The sequence below is a fragment of the Dipodomys merriami genome, unplaced genomic scaffold, assembly GCF_024711535.1.
Source record: "Dipodomys merriami isolate MVZ:Mamm:240054 unplaced genomic scaffold, mDipMer1.0.p SCAF_17, whole genome shotgun sequence".
In the NCBI taxonomy this organism is placed as follows: domain Eukaryota; kingdom Metazoa; phylum Chordata; class Mammalia; order Rodentia; family Heteromyidae; genus Dipodomys; species Dipodomys merriami.
In genome coordinates, this window is record NW_027203048.1 from 11,626,973 (window position 1) to 11,649,353 (window position 22,381).

General features: G+C 45.6%; 1 protein-coding gene across 1 annotated transcript in view; it reads right to left on the reverse strand.

Moving 5' to 3' along the window:
* The window catches only part of Alk (ALK receptor tyrosine kinase), a 713,950-nt gene that overhangs the window by 113,819 nt on the left and 577,750 nt on the right, over window positions 1-22,381 (reverse strand). Inside the window, exons 6-8 of the mRNA XM_070025303.1 lie at window positions 18,000-18,131; window positions 13,059-13,190; window positions 10,771-10,871 (exon numbers count right to left, since the gene is read on the reverse strand). Coding sequence (XP_069881404.1) covers window positions 10,771-10,871; window positions 13,059-13,190; window positions 18,000-18,131 — 365 coding nt within the window. The remainder of the gene's footprint in view (window positions 1-10,770; window positions 10,872-13,058; window positions 13,191-17,999; window positions 18,132-22,381) is intronic.

The window sequence follows — 22,381 nt, forward strand, 5'->3', positions numbered from 1 at the left end:
TATTACAACCATATTTATGAGGAATAACATTGATTTATGAAAATATAAAATTAAAGATAAGAAGGCACAAAAAGCTTATATGTCATGACATAAAATCAGTCTAAGCTCTTTCTTTATCTACAGCGATGTTCAAAGTTAAACCCTGCTTGACTGGAAGGAAATATGCCAGCTTGGTAATAGAAGTTATTTTTGGTGGTTTGTGGGCAATTTCTCTTTTTATAAAATTCATGCTTTACTGTATTTTCCTAATGCTCAAAACTGAAACTAGAGTACTTTTATAACAGGAATAACAACAAATGCTATATTTTTAAAAGGCAGTAAAGGAGGATTCTGATAGTATTGGAAAGAGGAAAAAGAGAGGAGGACTGAGTTCTTTCTGAAGGCCCCTAGGACATACTGGGAGCTCCGAGGGATGAAGTGGACAGTGCCATGGGCAGAGCCTGGGCTATGGAATTAGAAGGCGTCTGGTCTTATTTATTTATTACAGAATATCTCGGAGTGCCAGAGTTTCCATCTGTAAAATGGGGCCAACAATTTCTCTCCTTGAAGATCTATCATAGTGGCTTAGGTTATATGAGCTCATGTCCATGTTAACAAAGACATCGGATTCCCAAAGATCTGATCCTTTTTTTTTTTTTTTTGCCAGTCCTGGGGCTTGAACTCAGGACAAAGGCACTATCCTTGAGCTTCTTTTGCCCAAGGCTAGCACTCTTCCACTTGAGCCACAGTGTCACTTCCTGCTTTTTCTGTTAATGTGGTACTAAGGAATTGAACTCAGGGATTCATATATGCTAGGCAAGCCCTCTACCACTAAGCCACATTCCCAGTCAAACTGTATTTGTTTTTGTTTTCTTGTTTGTATTTTTTGTTTTGTTGTTGGTTGAGGGGCTTGAACTCAAGGCCTGGGCTCTGTCCCTAAGCTCTTTTGCTCAAGGCTAGTGCTCTAACACTTTGAGCCACAGCTTCACTTCCTGATCCTTTATGTTGAGAAGAGTAGGCAGGGCATATACTATGTTAAACTAAATAGCATGAGCATGTGCGTGCGCATGCGTGTGCGTGCACGTACACACATACACACACACACACACACACACACACACATTCATACACTACCAAACACAAAAAAAAGCCCTTCAGAACAAAACAAACAAAAAAACCCCAAACTGAAAAACAATACAAAAAGCTAGAGTAGGATCGAGTGGAAGATACTATAGTAAAAATTTCAATCTGGGAAAGAGTACGGGAACAGAAGACACTGTATGAAAGGAGCTGTGCTCATTATAATCCCTCTCTATACATACACTTTTATAATAACAATAAAGTAAATTAAAAAATCAGTCTCATTTCTTATCTTTCAGGTTCCTTGGAGAATTACCTTTCTAGTATTATGGAATGAAAAAAGTGATCTTTTCTTCTGAGGAACAATGTAATGATATGTGCAATTTTGAGTATCAACATGCTCTGTGCCTCAGTTTCTCTGTGTGTATTGAAGCTGGGGCTGAGGAATGGTTTTATCATCCTCTTTCAGGAGACCAGGATCAACTCTGTGCAATGAACAAGCTTGTATGACCTTCACAGACAGCCACTGGAAATGGCACAGACTCATGGAGGCACAGGAAGATCTGCAGAGACCCAGAGACCCCAGAGTACATCCTTTGACATCTTGGGAGGAGCTGTGTTCTCAGTAGGGCACTGCTCTACATAAGGGCCATCACTGGGAGTCAGAAGGTCTGCAATGAACAGGCCTGGGGCTTTTTAGTGGGACCCAACTCTGTGCCAAGGACCACAAGAATTTTAATCACACATCTGAGCATAGACAGAACGCTTCAAATGCCTCTGCTTCATGTACTGGGGGAGGTATTAATTTTAAATGGCTCAAAGGTACTAAATTAATTATGTCCAACTGCAGTGACAATAGCTGTTGATTATCTTAGCCCATTAGCCCGTATCCCTGCAGAGTCAAGCACATCAGTGGTGACAGTGCTGGGCTCTGGACCTTCTTACTTTAGAAGCTGAGGGAAGAATTACTTTAGCTCAGAGCTCTCAGTTGGGACTCATTGTGGGATTGTGGAGACTCAATGAGGAGTCTTCTTGCTAACCCCTATCCTTGAAGGACTGGGTAATTAATTAATTAATTAATTAATGATTGGTTAAGTGGGTCTATTAGGCATACCCTCCTGGCACTACTGCTAGTAAAAAATCAGAAAACCAAAAAACCAAAAAAAACCAAACTTCCAAGTTGTCCACATGTTGCTTGCTGATTGAGTGGGAAGAGAAATCAAAATAAATGAGAATGTACAATGTCTGTAGTAGCCACTTCCTGGAGCCTGAGCAAGGCACAGAAAATGACAGTGATTGCTCCCACTCACAAAGTATTGCAAAGGTGATGAGGAGTTTTCACATTTTCATCTGGTGCTGGGCACAATCTCACACAGCAAGTAAAACAGTGTTATTGTTTTGTTTTGTTTTGTTTTCCAATTAGTTGGATGTGACTTGCTTAAGGTCAGATGGTTCATAAATGAGGCAGAGGATTTAACCTCAAATGACCTCAGTGGAGTCCAGTAATCTTAGAGTGTTTACAGATTTGGCCTCGGAGTTGCACAAACCTAGTTGGCATTGTGGCTGGGTTGCCTGCTAGCGGGTTGGCCTTACTAAGACATAAAGATCCTGAAACCCCAGTTTCTGCATTAGTAAATGGGATTTACAATTCCCCACTGTCTGTTTTGATAATAAGGGAATTAAAGTGAAATGCTTAGCATAGAGCCAGCCTTCTACCAGGGGGTCAGTATTTTTTTTTAATTTTTTTATTTTTATGCTGGTACTGAGGCTTGAACTCAGGGCCTAAGTGCCTTCCTTGAGCTTTTTTTGCTCAAGGCTGGCACTCTCCCACTTGAGCCACAGCTCCACATCAGCTTTTTTTTTGCTCAAGCTGTCTTTGGAACTGTGATCATTGGACCTCAGCGTCCTGAGTAGCTAGGATTTCAGGTGTGAGCCACCACTGCCTGGTTGGGATCAGTATTTTATATGCACATCTTGAGTTGTCTTTACTGACACTAAGAGTCTCTTATCCCAACCCCAGACTAAGGAAAGGGCATTTTTTTCCCTCTATGGTCTAGAGTTAGGGTGTCTGAGGGGCCTAATGAAGACTTTGGGTTTGTGTTTCCTATTGTGCAGCTGAGTAACATATAAATGATCTGAAGGCTAGAGACTATGATACTGAAAATACATTTCCTGAACTTTTCTGTTGAACTTATCCAGCTCCTGTGTGGCTGGCCACACAGTTGGAATCAGTACCTGCTGATTCACCATGCTGCTGTGCCTTTGGAGCCCCTCCCTGACTTGTCCCTCCCACTGGATGTCTGACAGCTCTTGCAGCCAGTCCAGTGGTCCAATGCCCCAGTTCGGGCTCCTCTTTTGTAGAATGGGGAAGAATCACTCACTTCCAGGGCAGACATGGGGAAGTAGAGAGCAGCACTTACTACACAGGGATATTTGTTACAGATGTTTGGGAGACTTAGAGAGGGCCTCAAATCCAGATGTTCCCAGTAAGTCTTGATGGAAAGCCACTTGGAAAATGCTTTTAGGACCACTCCAGCCCCTGCCTTCCCTGCATGCCAATGCAAAGCTGCACACACGTAGGCTTGCTGAGATTTTTGTGCCCATCACTGGAACTGTTGGCAGTGACCAAAGCCAAAGTCCTCCTAGGCTTTCCAGTATGCTGTCAGCGTCAGGGTGGGGCTTTCCCAGGGCAGGGAAAGGGCAGCCATCGTTGAGACCAGCTTCAGAAGTGACCAAGATAGGGTTGGTACTCTTCAAAATGCACCATGCAGGGTCCTAATCATCACCAGGGGATGAAGAGAGATCACACAGAGTCTGTGTTTAGAGGGAGGCTTCAGGAAAAGGATCATCCCCTGAGCTTCTTAAACTGGGGACCATTTCCCTCCTCAGTCTTGCTGAGAGTCCTCAGAGCTACATGACCAGTAGGATATTAAAGCTGAGAAGAATGAGGTACTGTACTCGAGGTCTCCCATCTAGAAAGTGGCAGGGTTTCTCCAAAGTCTCTGTGACCCCATCCTAGCTCTTACCACTGTACCATCCTCTTTCCTTGAGGCTTCTTTGCCTTGGTCTCACATGCCCAGCCTTACTTCTCTGGGCATGGGGGACATCATGGCTCTTGGCTCATGGGGCAGGAGGAGGCAGCCACTGGGGCCCCATTGCTGCTCTGACTTGCTCCAGGTGTCAGCACCACCCTGTGGGAGCCAGAGGGACCTAGTGCTTCCTGCTGGGCCCCAAATTATGTTCTGGGTAGAGCGTGAACAACCTAGATGGATGTCATATGTTGGTACTAGGTCCTGACCCTGGTCCCAGGGCAAGAAGAAGGTATTTTCCAAATGGCTTTCCCCTCAAATCTGACTGCATGTTCAGAGACCAGCGACTATGAAGACAACCCCTGGCAAGACCTTTTGGATATTCTTTTTTTGGTTTTGTTTTGGGGACAGGGTCTTTGCTAGAGAGTCTAAGCTTGCTCAGAACCCACTGTGTGGCATGGGCTAGCCACAAGCACGTGAAACTTCTGCCTCCGTCTTCTGAATACTGAGATACAGGTATGTACCACCATATCTGGCCTGATTTGCTTTTAATCAAAGCAATCACAGAAGCCTCATGCTGGACTTCCTCCTGAGATGAAGAACAATCTGTTGTGGCAGACCAGAGAGAGAGTGAGTGAGTAAGAGAGAGAGAGAGAGAGAGAGAGAGAGAGAGAGAGAGAGACAGAGACAGAGACAGAGACAGAGACAGAGACAGAGACAGAGACAGAGACAGAGAGAGACAGAGAGAGACAGAGAGAGACAGAGAGACAGACAGAGACAGAGACAGAGAGACAGAGACAGAGACCAGAGACAGAGACAGAGAGACACAGAGAGAGACAGAGGCAGAGACAGATGATGATGACGATGATGATGATGATGCCTTGAAATCTCTTCTAGATTGGCACTGGTCCCTAACTACTTACAAAGGTTTATTTATACCAAGTATTTATACAGCACTAGTCTGCCCTCAGCCAAGGTTGACCCTAGGCAGGATTTGTTCATTCTCCTACTGGTCAGCTGCCAGCCATGGCACAGGGGAGATGAGTGAGCAGAGAAAGGGGAAAGGTACAGCTCCCATCCTCCTCCATGGACATAAAGCTTTGTGTAGAAAGTAGACTGGTTCTGGAAATGACAACCTGGTTCAGGATGAAGCCTATGAGGTCTTGCAATAGCTTCTCCTTCCTGATCAGCTAATATGAGTTACACTACCCGGGGCTAAGAACAGAGCACCTACAATGTGGCATTTGAGTCCCATGAGTGAGAAGCAATGGCTCCCCTTTGGATACTAATAAGGTGATATTAGCCTCTTGCCTCCAGAGATGAAAATTGACTCTGAATTAGCTGACTGTGATGCCTGAGGCTACTGAGTTCTACCAACTCCTCCTAAGGCTGAAGAGTTGCCATCTGCAGAGAGACAGAAAGAGCATGAAGCTCAGAGTCAGTCTTGGGGTACATTTTCCCCCTCTCCTGCAAGAGAGGCTGCTCCCATTTCTAGGACAGGTAGCAAGCATCATGACCCAGATCACAGGTGTGTGTGTTGGCGGTGGGGGGGAGGGGCGGCAGGGAGGCAGCTCTGACCTGTATACTCCGCTCAGCACAGAGAGCTGAATCAAATATTCCTGCTCACCCTCCAGTGCTTGTTGGGGGTTTAGGGGAGCTGCTGAAGGCAGAGATCTTTTACTTTTGGTTTTTCTCCTCTATCTCAGCCATCTTACAATACTGATGATCCTTATCCTCCACTTCTTGCCTTTCCACAGAGGATTTTTGTCATTGAATTTGATAAACTTTAAAACCACAGTGGTCAAAAAAGTTTCACTTTTTCCCTCCTGAAAATCCTATTTGTCTGTCTGCAGGGAGAAAGTGGGGCAAGTTGAATAAGCCCAATCCACACCACCATGACTCTCACCTTATTTTGCTTCTGACTCACACTGAGAGGCTGCAGGGAAAGGAAGGGTCTTGTTTCCAGAAGTGGTCACCAGCACTCTGAAAAGCCTTAGCAAATCAACTAGAGAGCCATTTACTGAAACAACAACAAACAACAAAATCCCCTGTTTTCTAGCCTTCTCTAGTGGCCTCAAGAGGGCTCTGAGCAGGCTTAACAAAGGGCAGAGGGCAATTCCAAGTGCCAGTGTTCTTGGCCACATCCTCTTGCCTCTGGGCCACATCCGCTGCCTTTAATAACACAGTGTGGGTCTCCTTCCTTCCAGGCTACGTAACCCACGCAGACCTGCAAGGAACTCACAGCCTGCCTTCCACCCTGAACTCAGCAGTCCCTGAAGCCAATCAAAGTTGACTCATCACTTGGGTTGGGGTGATCTTAGGGTAAAAAGGTCTGTTGATGCCAGTGTGTGTGTGTGTGTGTGTGTGTGTGTGTGTGTGTGTGTGTGTGTGTGTGTGTGTGTGTGTGTGTGTGTGTGTGTGTGTGTGTGTGTGTGTGTGATATACAAGTGTGAAAGGTCTAGTTAGTGGTTCCAGTTCCAGCTAGAAGCAGACCATTACAAACAATGGTGGTCCACGCCCCCAATTCCTGAGTCCCTTATATTCTTGCCGTTTTCATATTTTGGAGGGGAAAGAAGATGAGGGAAGCCCACCTTACAAAATCCCCTCCCCATTCCCACCTCCTGCCCCTGGGCCTTGTTCTGGCCTGAGAACACAAATTATTCTAGTCACAGGCAGGCTATTGGAATAAAACAGAATTTCAAACCACATGGGGCTTGTTGAGACAGTCAAGCTTCCAGCATGTGTGAAAGGCAGGGGGAGGGGCGGAGACGGCCCCTGCCACTAGCTCTTCCTCTTTATTACTGGCAGCTGAGATGCTGCACACATCCGAGAATGTCTTAAAGCCAAGGCAGACTGGTGCAGGTCTGACAGTAAGTGAACACATGAAAGCCACTGGAAGGCTCCCCTCCCCCGTGGCAACTTTAATTATTTGAACCGGAGGCTTGGTGGAATAAAAATAAAAATAAAATAAGAATCAGAATCTATTGTAAGTGGTTCCCCAGTTTGCTGCAGAGAAGAGGTTTTTGGCAGGGAGAAGCCCCGCTCCTCTAAAAGAAAAAAACAATCCACAGTGTCCTCTGTTTGTGGCTAGGCTAGGCAGAGGTCTTTAAATATTCATGCCCTACTGTGCAGACAGAAGGAGGAGGCAGGGCTTGCAGAAGCAGCTGGCAAGAGAGAGGTGGCAGCAGTGGCTGGAAGAAGGAGGTGGGAGTTGGCACACTTCTGGAATGTCCTGGAATTTGGGTTGGCATAAGTTGTACTCTGGCTCTCTCCCCATTGTTGGTGGGCATCTAACTGGGGTGCATTGTTCTCTCAGCCCCCATGCCTTCCATTCCATCATTTCCAGGCAGGTGTTCTACCATATGAGCCACACCACCCCTACTCTTTACATTTCATCATTTCTAACCTCTTTTCTGACAGTGTTTCTAAAAGATTGGTTTAACCACCCAATTCAGGGGCCTGCGAATTGGAGAAAAACTCTCTATGGGTTTGGAATAAACTGAGTTCACATTTGGCAAGTATACCTACAAACAATAAACCTCAAGTTTCAGTGCGCAACCAAATTACTGAGGGCGGACTTTGGAAACATAAAGTCTTGTCTGCACTTTGTGACGTCATTCAGGAGGTCCAGGGTAGGACTTGAGAATAACCATTTATTCCATGCTTCTCTTACTAGTTAGCTGGCTCTTTGATTTGAAAGGTAATTCAACAAAGACAATCCCAGTTTTTCTGTGGGAATCCATTGATGGTGGTGGGGTGTCTTGAGGGAGCATGTTTAGGTATTCTGTCATACATGAAGGTCCCGTGGTCCTGAACTTGGGTTTGGAGAAAATGCTCTGTGGTGGACACCAGCCCTGGAGCCCAGGGCCAGTCTCTGTGGAACCAGGCTTCATCTAGAAACTCTACCCAGAGCTCCATCTAGTGTCTACCTTCCTATACTTAGGTCAAATGCCCCTTCAGGGCTGGTGGTATTTGAAGTTAGCCCCAGTTAACCCCATGGTCTCCCATAGTAATTTACTACCTGCTTCTGGCCAACCTGAATGAAGGGAACCACTTTCCTGATTTATGCACTGAGGATTAGGATGTAATAAGTCAGGCCTTACAAACCTGGAAATACATGTAATATATTTTTCCATTTTGGTTATTTGTCTTTATCTTAAAACAATTTTTTTTTGGAAAAACATTGCTGCCAACATTGGGAATGCAAAAACCTGCCAGTATCAGAAAAATGGTATGTAGGGCAGAACTTGAAGCACTGTAACGAGTATAAACCTATAGAAGTGTGAATGGTATAAATGTGGGATGGACTCATTCCCTGCCCTTCATTGTGCCCGCTAAACCAAGTTCCTCAAAAGGGCAGAAAATAGCAAAGATAGCCTGGAGCAAATGGTACTGGAGGAAAAACAAAGTAAAAGAAAACACCTGTTTCAGCTATTGATCAACTCAAAGGTTATTAGTGAAGTGATGGAGTATTAGAAAAATATCACTTTTACCTTGACATTTCTTTTTTATTTCCCCTTCTGAAATGAGGCTCATGTTAAATCCAGTGAAGAATAAATTTAAAGACCAAATGCTTTTGAGGATCCTCCTGTCCTCTCAGGTGGGCCAACCATCTGTCCTCATAAGACTTTCTCTTAGGAAGCCTTCCTTTCTAGGTACCTGCTCTGAGGCACCTGAGAAATATCAACAATGACTGTGTAATTCTACCATCTGCATCAGCTAGCGTGGTTTCTCAAATACAATTTAATTTAATGAGCCTACTTTTTTTCCTGCCCAGACTTCTTCCAAAAAGGATTTAAGGTAGTTCAGAGATATATAAAACCAAGTAAGATAACATAAAGTAGAAAAAAGGGTAAGAAAGCTGGGGCAAATGTTGAGTTATAAAAACCAAACCCGGAGCAAGGCAGCAACACACTGCACATCACGAAGTCCTGTTTTCTCAGGGAGGGAAGCCTCAACTTTAATGTAATGATTTCTTTGATGATAAGATTGTGCTTCTTTCATTCTTTTTTGTTTTATGTCTGAGGTCTTAGTTCACAAAGATCCCAAAGGGCTTCAATTTTGTCCCTTAGCATGAAAATCATGACTGTATCTCTGTTGCCTAAAGACTTCCTCCCTGGGATGTCTACCAGCCAAAGAAAGGGAAGAAAAAAAAGATGGTTGGTTTCACAATGTCCACAACTTGAAAGGGAACAAATTGCTCTGAGGAGGAGAGCTAGTCTTTAAACTAAGCCAGGTATTTCTACTGTGTGTTTCCAGAAAGACAGGATTGGCCAAATCTAACCTTAACTGGATTTCTGTTGTGAGCAAGATCTGGGTGCAAGCAGCTTCTGAGAGCTTGGAGTCTGATTTTTGACTAAAGCCCTCTTCTTCTTCCACTTTTCTTTTGAGTGTTTATGAAGCAGGATGCCAGGCATTGGTAAAGCACAATAATGCTCACTTGGTACCACATGCTTTTTTCTTTTTTCAAGATTAGCTAGCTAGCAATGTTTGATTTATATATTTACTTATCTAATTCTCACCTCTTTGGGGAAGGCACCAATAGTGTCTTCACTTTTTATGTTAGGTTCATTGAGGCCCTGAGAGGTTAATTTACTACACAAGCAAATAGCAGTTCACACACACACACCACATTACGTTCACATACACACACCATCTCTCTCTTTTTCATACATGCACACATACATATACATATGCCACATTTTCTAAAATGAGAGCAGATCTTTTCCAGCTATGTATCTGACAGACATCTAATAACCAGAATATACAGAAGATTAAAAGACTAAACTCCCAAAGAATCAATAACCCAATTAATAAGTGGGCCAGTGAGCTAAGCAGACACCTCTTAGAAAAACAGCAAAACACGGGCAATAAATGTTCACCAACCTTGGTCATATAGGAAATCCAAATCTAAATAATATTGTAATTCCATCTCACTCCAGTCAGAAAAATGATCATCAAGAATACAAACAACAAATGCTGAGCAGGATATGGGGGGAAAAGAAACCCTAATACACTATGGGATGTAACCACTATGGAAGTCAGTTTGGAGATTCTTCAAAAAACTAAAATCAGAACTACTCTATGATCCAATGATACCACTCTTGGGCATTTATCTGAAAGAATGCAAGATATAATAAACCCATCTGCATACTCAAGTTAATTGCATCGCTACTCACAAGACAGACAAGTTATAGAACAGTCCAGATGCTTTACAACTGATGAATGAAGCAGTCTGATATATTTTTAAAGATAAAGATTATGTAGGAAGTTTTTGTAAATTATTCGTATTCCCTTCTTCTCATTTTGTGTATTATGGCGTATAATTTCTGGGTCACTTAAATCAATATCCTACCATAGATAATTCAGTACTGGTGAGGATTATTGTGTTTTGGTTTGTTTGTTTTTATCAATCATGGGGCTTGAATTCAGGGCCTGGGCACTGTCCCTGAGCTTTTTTGCTCAAGTCTAGTGCTCTACCACTTTGAGCCACAGTGTCACTTGTATTTTTGTTGGAGGTTAAGATTCTCTGCAGATAGGATTTTAACTATGCTGTTGGTTGCAGTCGGCCTAAAACACTGGCTATGTTTTCTGGGTGGGAGATGCCCTAGCATGTAGGCTGCTTGATCTGTTCAGGTTCATCTGGACATGACTGAGGGATAGGAGGAACTTTGAGACTTGCCTCACAGGGAGAGTTCTTCATTGGCGCAGGAAAGGTAGCACTGGTCACAGTGGCATTTTCAGAAGTAGGGACATCAGTAGTGCTGAGCATCAGGGCATGGCCTGAGTAGAAAGGAAAAGAGTCACAAATACACCATCCTTATGAACTGAGGGCTTCAGGGAGGCAGAGTTAGTGGATTATACATGATTCTTACCTAGCCTAGAAACACCTTTGAGGACATTGATTTCTGACCTATATTGGATAATCCCACTTGTTATTGTCAACAATTCCAAGCTAATGGTAATATTTGAATCCCATGTGGTATAAAGTTCTTAGCTAACTCTCTAGGAGGTCCCTGCACCATGTATCTGATTACCACCTCCTCAGTGTTATAAACTCACCATCTTTAACCCAGGAGCAGCTTAAAGCAGCTAGACTCTGCAGCTCCTTGCCCTCCTACAGTCTCATGACCTCTACTCTCTTTCCCCTGCTCCAGAGTCAGCCTCTCCAGGCCCTGTCTAGAGAGACTTACCTCTTTAGTTTTTCTCAATGTCACTCAGGCTGAAAATCTGGGAGACTCTGAGCTGCCTATCCCAACTCTAAACCTTCGGGAACTGTGGAGCATTTTAGAGATGAGACCCAGCGTGAGCTAACAGAACTCTAAGCAGCCCTAGCCCTTCATTTCTGTCTTTCTCCCTCTCTTAGTAAAGTCTGTTATTGAGTTACTAACAAGTGTTATATTTGGAACAGAGTTACCAAGACAGATTGAAGAACTCAGAAAGCATAAGCAAGAGTCTTAGAATCTGGGAGTGTGACTTGCAGACAAGCTATCATGTGAATAAGTGTGGGGGTCACAATTGTCTTCAAGCTGAATGCCTGCCATTCTGGAATGGGACAGAAGCTTAGTTCTGAGGGGCTCTATGGTGAAACCTCGATCCATAAAGAGAATTCAGGGAAAGAAAGGCAAAGACAACTGTAGCATGGGCTACAACTATTAATCAGGGGTGGGATATTCCAGGAGGCAGTGACAACTCTGACATTAGTAAACAAAGCTGGATATGTATTTGCTTTGGTGCTTTGGGTTGGGGTGATCAAACTAGGAGCAGAGGTAGGAATATCATGTCTGGTTTGATATGATGTCTCTCTGCTCTAATAATAATCTGGTGAGTATTATTGTTTAAGGTTAAGATTCTCTGCTCCTTCCACAGATAGGGTGCTAAGATGACACAGTGTATTGAAGAGGCTTGGAAAGAAGTAAGAGTTCTTGGGCCCTGTGCATCTGGTGAAGGGCTCCTGTGGAACTCTCCTGTAGTCATATAACTTAGCTTTCTTTCTAATGGGGCTATCATGAGAGCATCCTGGTTCAAAACAAGCTCTCTCTGACTCAGTCAGCTTTGAAGATGGAAAGCAGGGATGTGTTGGCTCTGGGTTCCATCATGGATGAGCTGGATATTATTCTATCACATACATTATTATTATTATTATCTCCTTAATCCACAGGATAGATAATTTTTGCTTCGAATAAAAGGGTTTTACTTCTACCAAGAGAAGGCAAAATGCAGATGAGAGAAGGAGAGGGGTTTTCACCAGTCTTGTCTTGCCAAGAGATGGGCACCAGGGGACAGATCAAGGCCAGGCCAAGGCTGAATGGCTTTGTCTCTCTAGTGGCCTGGCATTAGAAGCTATGCTGGCCTCACAAGTCCTCTCTGCCTAAACCCTCTCAGGCTGGCTTCTCTGAGTTGGAGTTATTCTAGTCGAGCGAGGTCCCATCTCTTGGGTGTGTGAAGCCCCCTGGTTCCTCTGATAACCAAACAGAGCAGTGGTGGAGGGGGCTCAAGAGAGTGGAAGGTAGGAGATGCAACTGAAGTCTGAGGTGGGGGTAGGGAGACAGCTAAGAGCTTCAGGGAAGGAACCAGATATGAGGTAAGAGTCACAGGCTATACCCTTAGAAAATGACACAGGCTTCCTTCTGCCTGTCTCCCCAGTCATAAAGGAGACCTATGGCATTCCCTATCTCCCATCAATGAGGTTCCTGAAACATGGTAGGACCTCAGCACTTGTTAAAGGAAGGAATTGTTATTATTGTTGCTGTCATCTTACAGTTGATCCCTCATAGATGTTCTCATTTTAAGTAATGAAAAGTAACAATGGGTGTGGCTGGAATATAAAGCTCAAGGAGGGACTGTGTGTAAGCACCCTAGGTCAGCTTCCAGGGGAGCTGCTGCAGGATGTGGCAAAGCCCAGTTGCTCTGGGGTAGGACCCTAAGTGTCTGGCCTATGAGGATAGGCCAGGAAGAGAGAGATGGTACCTTGGTGTTCCTGGTACCGGGAATCCTTGATGCTCCTGACCTGCCAGCGGGGGGTGTGGGGTGAGAGGATGCCTTGGGACCAGCCGCAGAAGTCATTCTCAAAGTTGCAGTAAAAGCCAGCAGGGAGATTACCTGTGGAGAAGCACAGATACACAGTTGTTGTCAGGACTTCTCAAGGCAAAACCATGGCAGCAACAACAAGCCAAATGAGCCAGGCATGACCAAAATACCCTCATTAAGTGAGGCCTGCTCAGTCAGATCAGAACGAGGTCCCTATGCCGTGCCCTAGTTGGTATATATGTTGGATGACACTGTCCTGACTGTAAGATGAAAGGCCCTGTGTAAATGGGATGTTGGGGGAGGGGCAAGGGCTCTGCCACCCTGGATCCCTGACTGCTTGCGTGGGGCAGAGGCCCCTCCCACCCGAATCCTCATTGGTCAAGTGCTATAAATGCTTTCTGAAGCCATTCAACTCGAAGCCATTCACGCTTGCATTAGGGAAAAGTTCGGGGTTGGCTTGTTACTGTAGCATAACCAACCTATCCAGATCAGACAATCCCAGGCATGATGGCCTCCTCCCTATAACCTATTGATTTAGCAGAAAGCATCCATAATCCTTTCGCATACTCGTCTGGGCTCAGGACCCACTGAAGAGGCCACAGTCAGCTCTCTAGACTACCTATTTCCCACTGCTCATAGCGGGAGGAAGAAAGGAGAGGGCTGAAGAGGGCTCACTTTCATCAGCTTCCTCTAATATGGTTCCAGGAAGGCCCCCAATCCCAAAGAGCTAGCAGGCCATTCAAGACTATTTCAACAGCACCCAACAGCTCCAGGCTGAGCTGTGAAGAAGCAGGAGGATATCTCCACACAAGGGGAAAGAGCTCTCTTAGCTGAGACCCACAGCTCTCCACGTCCTTCCTGTCTCAGCCTTTGGCAGCAATAGGCTGACAGAAAGTACCCTGACGCTTCCTGGCTGTGACAGTACCTTGGTGAATTATTACTCATTTCCCCCTGATTCTCCACGCGTTTCACACAGAGGCAGAATTATAAATTAAAACGGCTGTCACTGATGTTGAGGCTCGTTTCCCATTTATACCCCCCTGAAGAAATCATTTCCCCCCCAAGCCCTGCATGCTCCTCTGATTAAAAATCCAAACGCGAAGGAGATCTTTCTGTTTTATTTTTTACTCCCTCCCTCGAGGGATCTAACATCCACTTCTTCGGCAGAACAGAAACCAACTGGTGTCTGGGAGTGACCTTCCATAAAGTGTCCTTCACAAGTGTGCTTTAGAAACTGAGGACTACAAGGGAAGATTCCAGTGGGTGAGGGGCTGGTGAGGAGGGAGGCAGGCAGGCCTGGGCTGTGCAGCACAGTGTATCATCTATCTCTCTCTCCTGGTCCTTTCTACAAGTGGAAGGAGAACTAAGCCTGACTTATGGGTACTGGCACCAATGGGATTTCTGACATTGGGTTCCTGTCCCAGCCTCACCACTTCCTGGCTGTGTGACCTAAGGCCAGTCACCTCCTTCCTGAGAGCTTCAGGCTCCTCTTGTATAAAATGAAGGAAAGTTAGTGTCTATTCAGAGTATAGGCCTTCAGACAAAATAAGGGAGAAGGTGTGGAACCACCTTGTACATTACAGAGCTAGGTAAGTGTCAGCCAGTCGGCCCTGCCCTGGAGGTGGCAGCCTAGACAGGTGATTGGCCCCTCTGAGGAGGTCTCCTGGGGAAGAGCCTGGGTCGCCACTCTGCCTCTGTCTTCCAGGAACAAGGGACATCAGCAGCAGCTCCTGGAAGCCCATCGCTCTCCTGGCCACCAGAGGATCCAGGGTAGACTGAGCTGGGAAACCCCATTTCTCTGTGACTGATTGAATCAAGGGAGAAGAGGCAGGTAAAATAGCTGGGCAGGTCAGTGGCCAATTTAGGTCACAAACTTTACAGGGAAGAGGGAAGTCCAGAGGATTTTCATTATTTTAAGTGCATCAGGGCAGTGAGCTCACTAGGGAGCCACTCTGGAAAGAGCCAGCCCAAATCAGACCTCCTTCCTGGAGGGTTACACAGAAACCACTGCTAGGTACCACTACTGTGTGCTTGGCACAGCGTAGGGCTTGCAAATTTACTTGCCCTAATGAAACGAGAGCAGATTCAATCCTCTAACCGCCTTGGCATTCAGAAACGAGGTCCAGGGATTAGTTGCATCCACATGACATGTGAAACTGTGATGGTGTGGGATCTCAGGCTGCACCCGGCCAGCTAATTCGGAATCCGCAAGCTCTCCATTCAATCCCTGGGCACCTCCATGTCTGACAAACAGTACTCTAAATGGCCCCTTCTTGGGGTATCGCCAGGCGTTTCAGTGGCTGTGTGTGGGGTCAATCAATCTCTCCGCATTTGGCAAATTATGACACCTGATTCCACTCTAAGAGAGACAAATCGGTAGAGTCAAAGTGATGTGACCTCAGCCACAGCTGCGGGAGCTGCCAAGTGTGAGCTCCAGGCCAAACGGCACTACTTCCTCTCCTTCCCGGGTGACAACCGCGCTAACGTTTTTTGATAAATACGCGGGATCTATTTCCTTGAAAATATGGAGTCATGGGAAAAAATGCTAGAAGAAATACATCAAAATATTATGGCTATCTCTGAATGTCTGAGAAGGGAGGGTTATGGCGATAGTATTTTCTCCTGTGTATACTTCTCCCTCTAAATTCCCCCCACTCCCCAGTGTTTTACAACCAGTGTGTTTCATTTTGCAATAAAGAAATAAACTTTGAAAAAAAATCATTTTTTTTCTGGCCTGCCAAAACAGATGAGATTTGTATTCTCACAAAACAGATGAGATTATGAAGCCCTAGAAGGGGAAATGATCTGCCTGCAAGACCCAATGAGACCCACTGGGGACTGAAGTGGGAAGCTGACTCCTTTCTGAAGGAACTATATTCCCCTGAGGTCATTGGTCAGAATGTGCAGGGAATTTCCAAGACATCTTTCAATGGGGTTCAAGGTCTGGTTTGGATTCAGAAATATTTTAAATTGGAAATATGGGAGTGTTGACAGACACTATGTTACAGGAGAAGGGAAATGAAGGCCCCCTCCTCCATAGAAAGTCAGAAGCAGAGCCTTCTGGGCCTCCTTGACCCTCCCTGACCCCTTTGTTCATCACAATTGTATAACTCTAGCTAGATTTAGTTCTCAGCACCGTCAAGTCCTGTAAGTTCATGCAAAAGTTGAGTTGGCCAACAGTGGCTAGGGCACCAGAATGCGCCTGTGCACTGGCTCAGACACACATCAGAGTTGAATCGTGGATGATCTCCTGAGCTTTCTTGTCTGCGATGGACCCGATGGTGTCACTGAGCATCATGTGGTCACGGGATAGGTGATTACCTGAAAAGGGCTCCTGACTCAGAGCAGAGGCTCCAGTGGTTCTTTTCTAGGCAATGTCAAGGGTATTTCTTGGGAATTTTAAGGTTGTCAGAGGGAATGAGGCACGGAAATCAGAGAGAGGATATTTGCTAAGTATCTTGCCAAGATCACAGTGGGAGAAGGTTAGAATAACTTCTTGGATTGGACTTTCCTCCTGCCAATTGGTTTTGGGTTTCTGTAGCAAACGGCTCTGTGGCAGTGTTCTCCAGGATGGCAGTATCACTCTGACAGCCAGTCAGAGTCGCTTTTCAGATGTGGTGGAAAAGCTTCTGACCCCTGGTACTTTAGCTCAGCAGCCCTGAAACTGAAAGCCAGCCCTCAAAAATCCATGAGGGTAAACTACAAAGGAGGTGGGAAATGCCCTGAACCTACAGTAATTTGCTGGATCCCAAAGGCTATAGTGATCGAATCACAGCTCTAACCCAGTCACGCTGTGTGACCCTGAACAAATTAATTACCTTCTCTGTGCCTTCATTTTCCCAATTGAGAATCAGGGCATGGCCTATTCGACCTGTATCCCAGCTAGAAAGTGGATATCAAAAATCTTTCAAAAGGCGATTGCAAAAATCACACAGTTCAGAGGCAGTGTTGGAAAGACTGCAAACATAAATTAAACTAGAGAAACGGCACAAGAGATACAGGCAGGTGGCTGTCCAGGGCACTGTGGGCGGGCCATCTACATTTTTACCATGGATGTTGTGACAACTCTGACACAAACTAGTGACAGACCAACAAAGCGCTTCCAGGCTCCTCTTCACCAGGTTTTTATCTAAGCACAGACCGCAATTCCATTCGAATTGGGAAACCACCCTTGAAAACGTCACATAAAAATGCAGTTTTTAAGGACTGAGAAGTGGATGTCTTCAGTGCTTCTTTTAAATGAGAACAAATAAAACCTTTTTTTTTTTCTTTCCAATTCTCAAGGAGTCTAGGTGACATTGACTAGGTGACATCTGTAAAATTCTCGCAGGTCAGTAATGGAGTCTTGAGACCTGCGTGTCTGGGGAGGGACATTTGTTCTGGTTCTGAGCTCCCAGGGTGATAAGAAAAGCTGGTGGTAGCTGAATGCTGTAGGGCTTGGAAAAATGAGTGAAGGTGTGGGCCTACAGGGCTTCTGAGGTCACGTGACGCAGTCAAGTTTCATCTTGCATCTTTCCAGTTTGCCTTGAGGATCTGACAGCTTGACTCCTGCTGGGCTTCTAAGGCATGTGGGCCACAGACCATGGAGGTGCTGTGCTATTTCTAGAAAGCTGAGTGAGGTGTGTTGCTAGGTGAGCAGTCAGGAGCGTCACGGGATGGCAGGAAGTGCATGTGCCTGGGGGGGGGGCACACAGGAGGGCCCTGTGGACAGGGCGGGGCTAGGGAATGGAGTGGACAGGGCGGGGCTAGGGAATGGTGTGGACAGGGCGGGGCTGGGGAATGGAGTAGAGGGGGGGCTGGGGAATGGAGTGGAGGGGGGGCTAGGGAATGGTGTAGACAGGGCGGGGTTAGGGAATGGTGGGCTGGCCCCCTTCTACTCACTGCACAGCTGGCCCTCATCTTCTCCCTGGCTGCAGTCCTGGTGGAAGTCACAGGCTTGTCCGAGCTGCAGGACTGTCCCGTTCCAACATGTGAAGGAGCTCTGCAGGGCCATCTTGGAGCCTGGGGATGTTCCTAGAAAGCACACAGACACACACATCCTTTGTTAGTCTGGGTGGCCCCAGACATTGGCTGGCACTAAGGCAGATGGAGAGAGAACTTCCCCCTGCCCTGCCTGGTGGTGCTCTTGTGTGTTGGTCTGATCTCGTGCACAGTGAGGGCACGAGGTGCGAAGCAGCAGGAAGGTAACGGTTTGGTCTTTGTCTCCCTCCAATACTCTGGGGTTCTCCAACTCATGGCTTTATCATGGCAGGTAGACAACCTGCCCGTGGAGTCTCAGCACGCAACTAGTTTTACCTTGGAGACTGAATTTGGGCAGACAACAGAGATGCCTGGCCCAGTGTATCTTGACTTCTGCTTTTGCCATTAGAGTGACTTACAGAGTAGATTCTAGAGACACACAGAATTTCCTGCTGTGGAGGGATGGGCCTTGTGTCCCGAACTTGGCTCCTTCCCTTGTGTAAAGTGACCGGGACCCTTTCCTGATCCCTTTCTTTAGGAAAAGAGGGATTTATTTTTATTTATTTTTAATAAAAATTTATTAGTACCCAGGTTTGAACTCAGGGCTTCATGCTCTTGCTAGGCTTTTGTGCTCAAGGTTGGTACTCTACCACGTAAGCCATGCTCCTAGCCCAGCTTTTTTTTTTTTTTTTTTTTTTTTTTTGCTGGAGATGAAGTCTCATGGATTTCTCTGCTTTGAACTGTGATCCTCTGATCTCAGCTTCCAGAAGATTCCTAAGATTACAGGTGGCAGCCACCAGTTCCTCTGCTTGAAAGGAGGGACGTTGACTTTTAGATTTGTCCCAGCTCTGAAATTCTTATATAAATCATATTATTCAGGGAGAATGGAGAGGAGCACGTCATAATGAACATATTAGCAGATACTACTTTCTGTCTTAAACGAATTATGATAATGAGTTGTTCTGTGATCACCGGAGTCTCTGCAGGCCTCAGAGATAGAGGCTGTGGGGAGGAGAAGGCTGGCCTAGCCTCCCCTTCATGCATGGCCTTCTCTGGCCACCAGGCCGAGCAAGGATTGGTGTGGTGCCTCTGGCTATTGGGAGTTTAGTTGGGGTGGGGGAGGTTGTGGCCCCTGTGAAGGTGGACGGCTCAGTGCCTGGTTGTGACCACCTCTAGCATGATTGCTTTGCCTTGCCTTTCCCTCTATCCCCATAGTACCCGCTGCCTGAAGAGTCTGTCTGTCCTATCCCAGCCTCCTCAGAGCTCAGGATGGTCCAGATCCTGCGGATTGAGAACTCATCCATGGAGGGCTTCTCTAACCCTGGTGTAAAGTCAATGGGGAGGCAGTACTGGGATCTGGACTCAGGGTCTCAAGCTTACTAGGACGGTCCCTTTACCACTTGAGTCATATTCTTAGCACTTTGATTTCTTTTTTTCTTTTCAGGTAGGCTTCTCAGGTGTGGTTTTCCCTGGAGCTGGCCTTAGACATTGATCCTCCTGCCTAGTAGCAAGGTGGTGTCCTAGTAACTATAGGCAGAGGGGTCCTCCTGTTAATCCAGGGGTCCCAGTGAGGGTCCCAGAGGCCCTTGGGAGGGGCTGGGAAAAGTCCGAGTGAGGATCAGGAGGTAAGAGGAGTGAAGTGTGAGTGGACAGTGAGAAGAGAGAAACTGGACCCAGGATTGCAGCAGGCCTCGAGAAGCTGAAAAGGCAGAGCAACAGAAATAAGCCAGCCCTGCTGGGCAGCCGGCACGCCTTTGGAACCAGCCAATGAACACGTGGTTTCAGACTTCTTCCCACAGGCTCAGTAAAATGGATCTTAAGACTCAAGAAATACACTACTTCATTTTCATTCCATTCCTGGTAGCTTATTACAATGGTGATGAGGGTAAACTACTACCCTCTGGAAAACTCTACTCCAGCCAGAGACACAGTATGAGCTGAGGCCTTGCTCTGATGAATGCCCCAGTGTAGCTTTAGACCAATTTCTCAGTTCTGTAACTCATTTTGGGTGCTGTTCTTTGTGTTCTGTGGTCTGGTTGTCTCAACTCTTCCTTACAGAGAAGAAAATATGTCACTCATCTGGCAAGACATCTGAAGACAGTTTCTTCACATAAATGCATAGATATACAGAGAAATACCTCAGAAAAACTCACCTTTCTTCTCAGCCCTGCCCAGTGCCAAATACTCCCATTTACCCACAGGATCAAGATACATAGGCAATAGCAGAAAGAGACACAAAGCTCATTTTAATAGATAAGGCATCAAATCTATTCTATTGGTGATTTTTTTTTGGCAGCCTGTTCCCCCCCCTCCCCCCGCCACACACACACTGTTTATTTTTAGAAATGGAGTCTAGCAAACTTTTCTGACAAGGCTGGTGGCCTCAAACTATAATCCTCTGAATGGCAGCCTCCTGAGTAGGTAGGATTTCAAGTGTGAGCCATCAGCAATCCATTTTATAGTTTTAATCCACTTTTTGATCATGTCCTATGCGAAGCGGAGGGGTAAAATGCTTTCCTTATAACCTGGTCTGGGGAAGGTGTACTCTCCCAAAACCCAGGGAAGGAGATGTACCTTCCCGAGGCACTCACAGTGGAAGCTTTTCAGAGGGTGCTGTGTACTGTGTCCCAGGAATCAAAGACATACTAGGACAGACATCCACCTGCACACTGAGACCTTTAACAATCAGGGCAGCGCTAGTATTTCTACGCTGAATCTATTTGTGGAACCTGAATCCCACTGTGTTTGTGGTAAGGCCTTTGGGAACTGCTTAGGGTAGAATAGGCCCATAGAAAGCCAGGCGCTGGTGGCTCACGCCTGTAATCCTAGCTACTCAGGAGGCTGAGATCTGAGAATCGCGGTTCAAAGCCAGCCCGGGCAGGAGAGACCGTGAGACTCCTATCTCCAATAAACCACCAGAAAACTGGAAGTGGTGCTGTAGCTCGAGTGGTAGAGTGCTCGCCTTGAGCTGAAGAGCTGAGAGACAGCGCCCAGGCCCAGAGTTCAAGCCCCATGACCGACAAATCCATAGAATGGATTCCTCGTGATTGAATCCTGCTGGCTTTATGAGCAAAGAGATCATACAAGCAAAGATACTCATGTGCTCTGGCCAGTGATATAGCTAAGGGGGGTCCCTCATCAGAGTCTTTATTAGACTGTTTGGACTTCTAGCTGTGACCTAAATAAACTGTGAAAGTAGTAAACCTTCTTTCCTGATAAAGACTCCGGCCTTAGGCATTTTGTTTTAGGAATAAAAGTAGACTGAGATGCCTATGTAGGATTAAAGTTCTCTTCACATTGGCTTGGTGACTTCATTTCCAAAACATTTTTTCCCCCTTTGAGCATTATCATAGGTGAGAATTAAACACAGTTGGGACTTTATTGCTCTCGCTCCAGTGTACCAGAGGAAACACCAGCAAACTCTAAAACGTGCAAAATCATCCTCAATCTATGGGATAATCTCAGCAGTGCAGAGTTTGTTCACACTGTGTCTTCATATACACAAGAGTGTCCCACACATCAGTTACTTGTCATTTCCCAAACAGGTCATATAAGTTCTTTCATGTTTCCTTTATTTTAAAAGTTGATATCTATTGGCCAAGGTTTGAAGACAGGGTAAAAAGAAACAAAAATAATACCCCCAAATACTGTCATGTAGGGCCACCATTTCCACCTCTCAATTGATGTATCTTTAACTCTCCTGTCTGTGCTGTAGCAGTGTGTATTGTTATGTCACACGTATATAGGCCTTAAAATAGGTAAGGTAATATCAGAAGCTTTTCTAAGGGCTTTTGGATGGCTACAATAGTGTGGTATGCACTATCAATTTATTTAAACATTATTCAATGGTTGGGCTGTCTGTTCCTATTAATACTTTGAAGAATATCTTTGAGCAAAATCCTTTGCCTGTATTTCAGATTATTTTCATAGGATAGATTCCCAGAAGTGGAATTATTGAATCAAAAGGTATAAACACTCAAAGGCTCTTGATACATATTGCCAAATTGCTTTCTAGATGCTAATCCAATTTACACTCTTCACCAGTTGTGTTCAAACAGGCACGTCATCCCTACTACATCCTGCCCAACCCCAAGTAGTATCATGGTTTTTATTTTTAACTAAAGGCATCTCACTGCTGTTTGGTTATGTGTTTGTCTGACAGTGAAATTGAGGTATTTCACATGTTCTTAGAGTCTCATGCATGCCAGGCAAGCAGATTACCATTGACCTACACTACAGCCCTCACTTTATTTATTTCCTACTGAGTTGTTTGAGATTGTTAAGGACATGAAACTATTGTATGC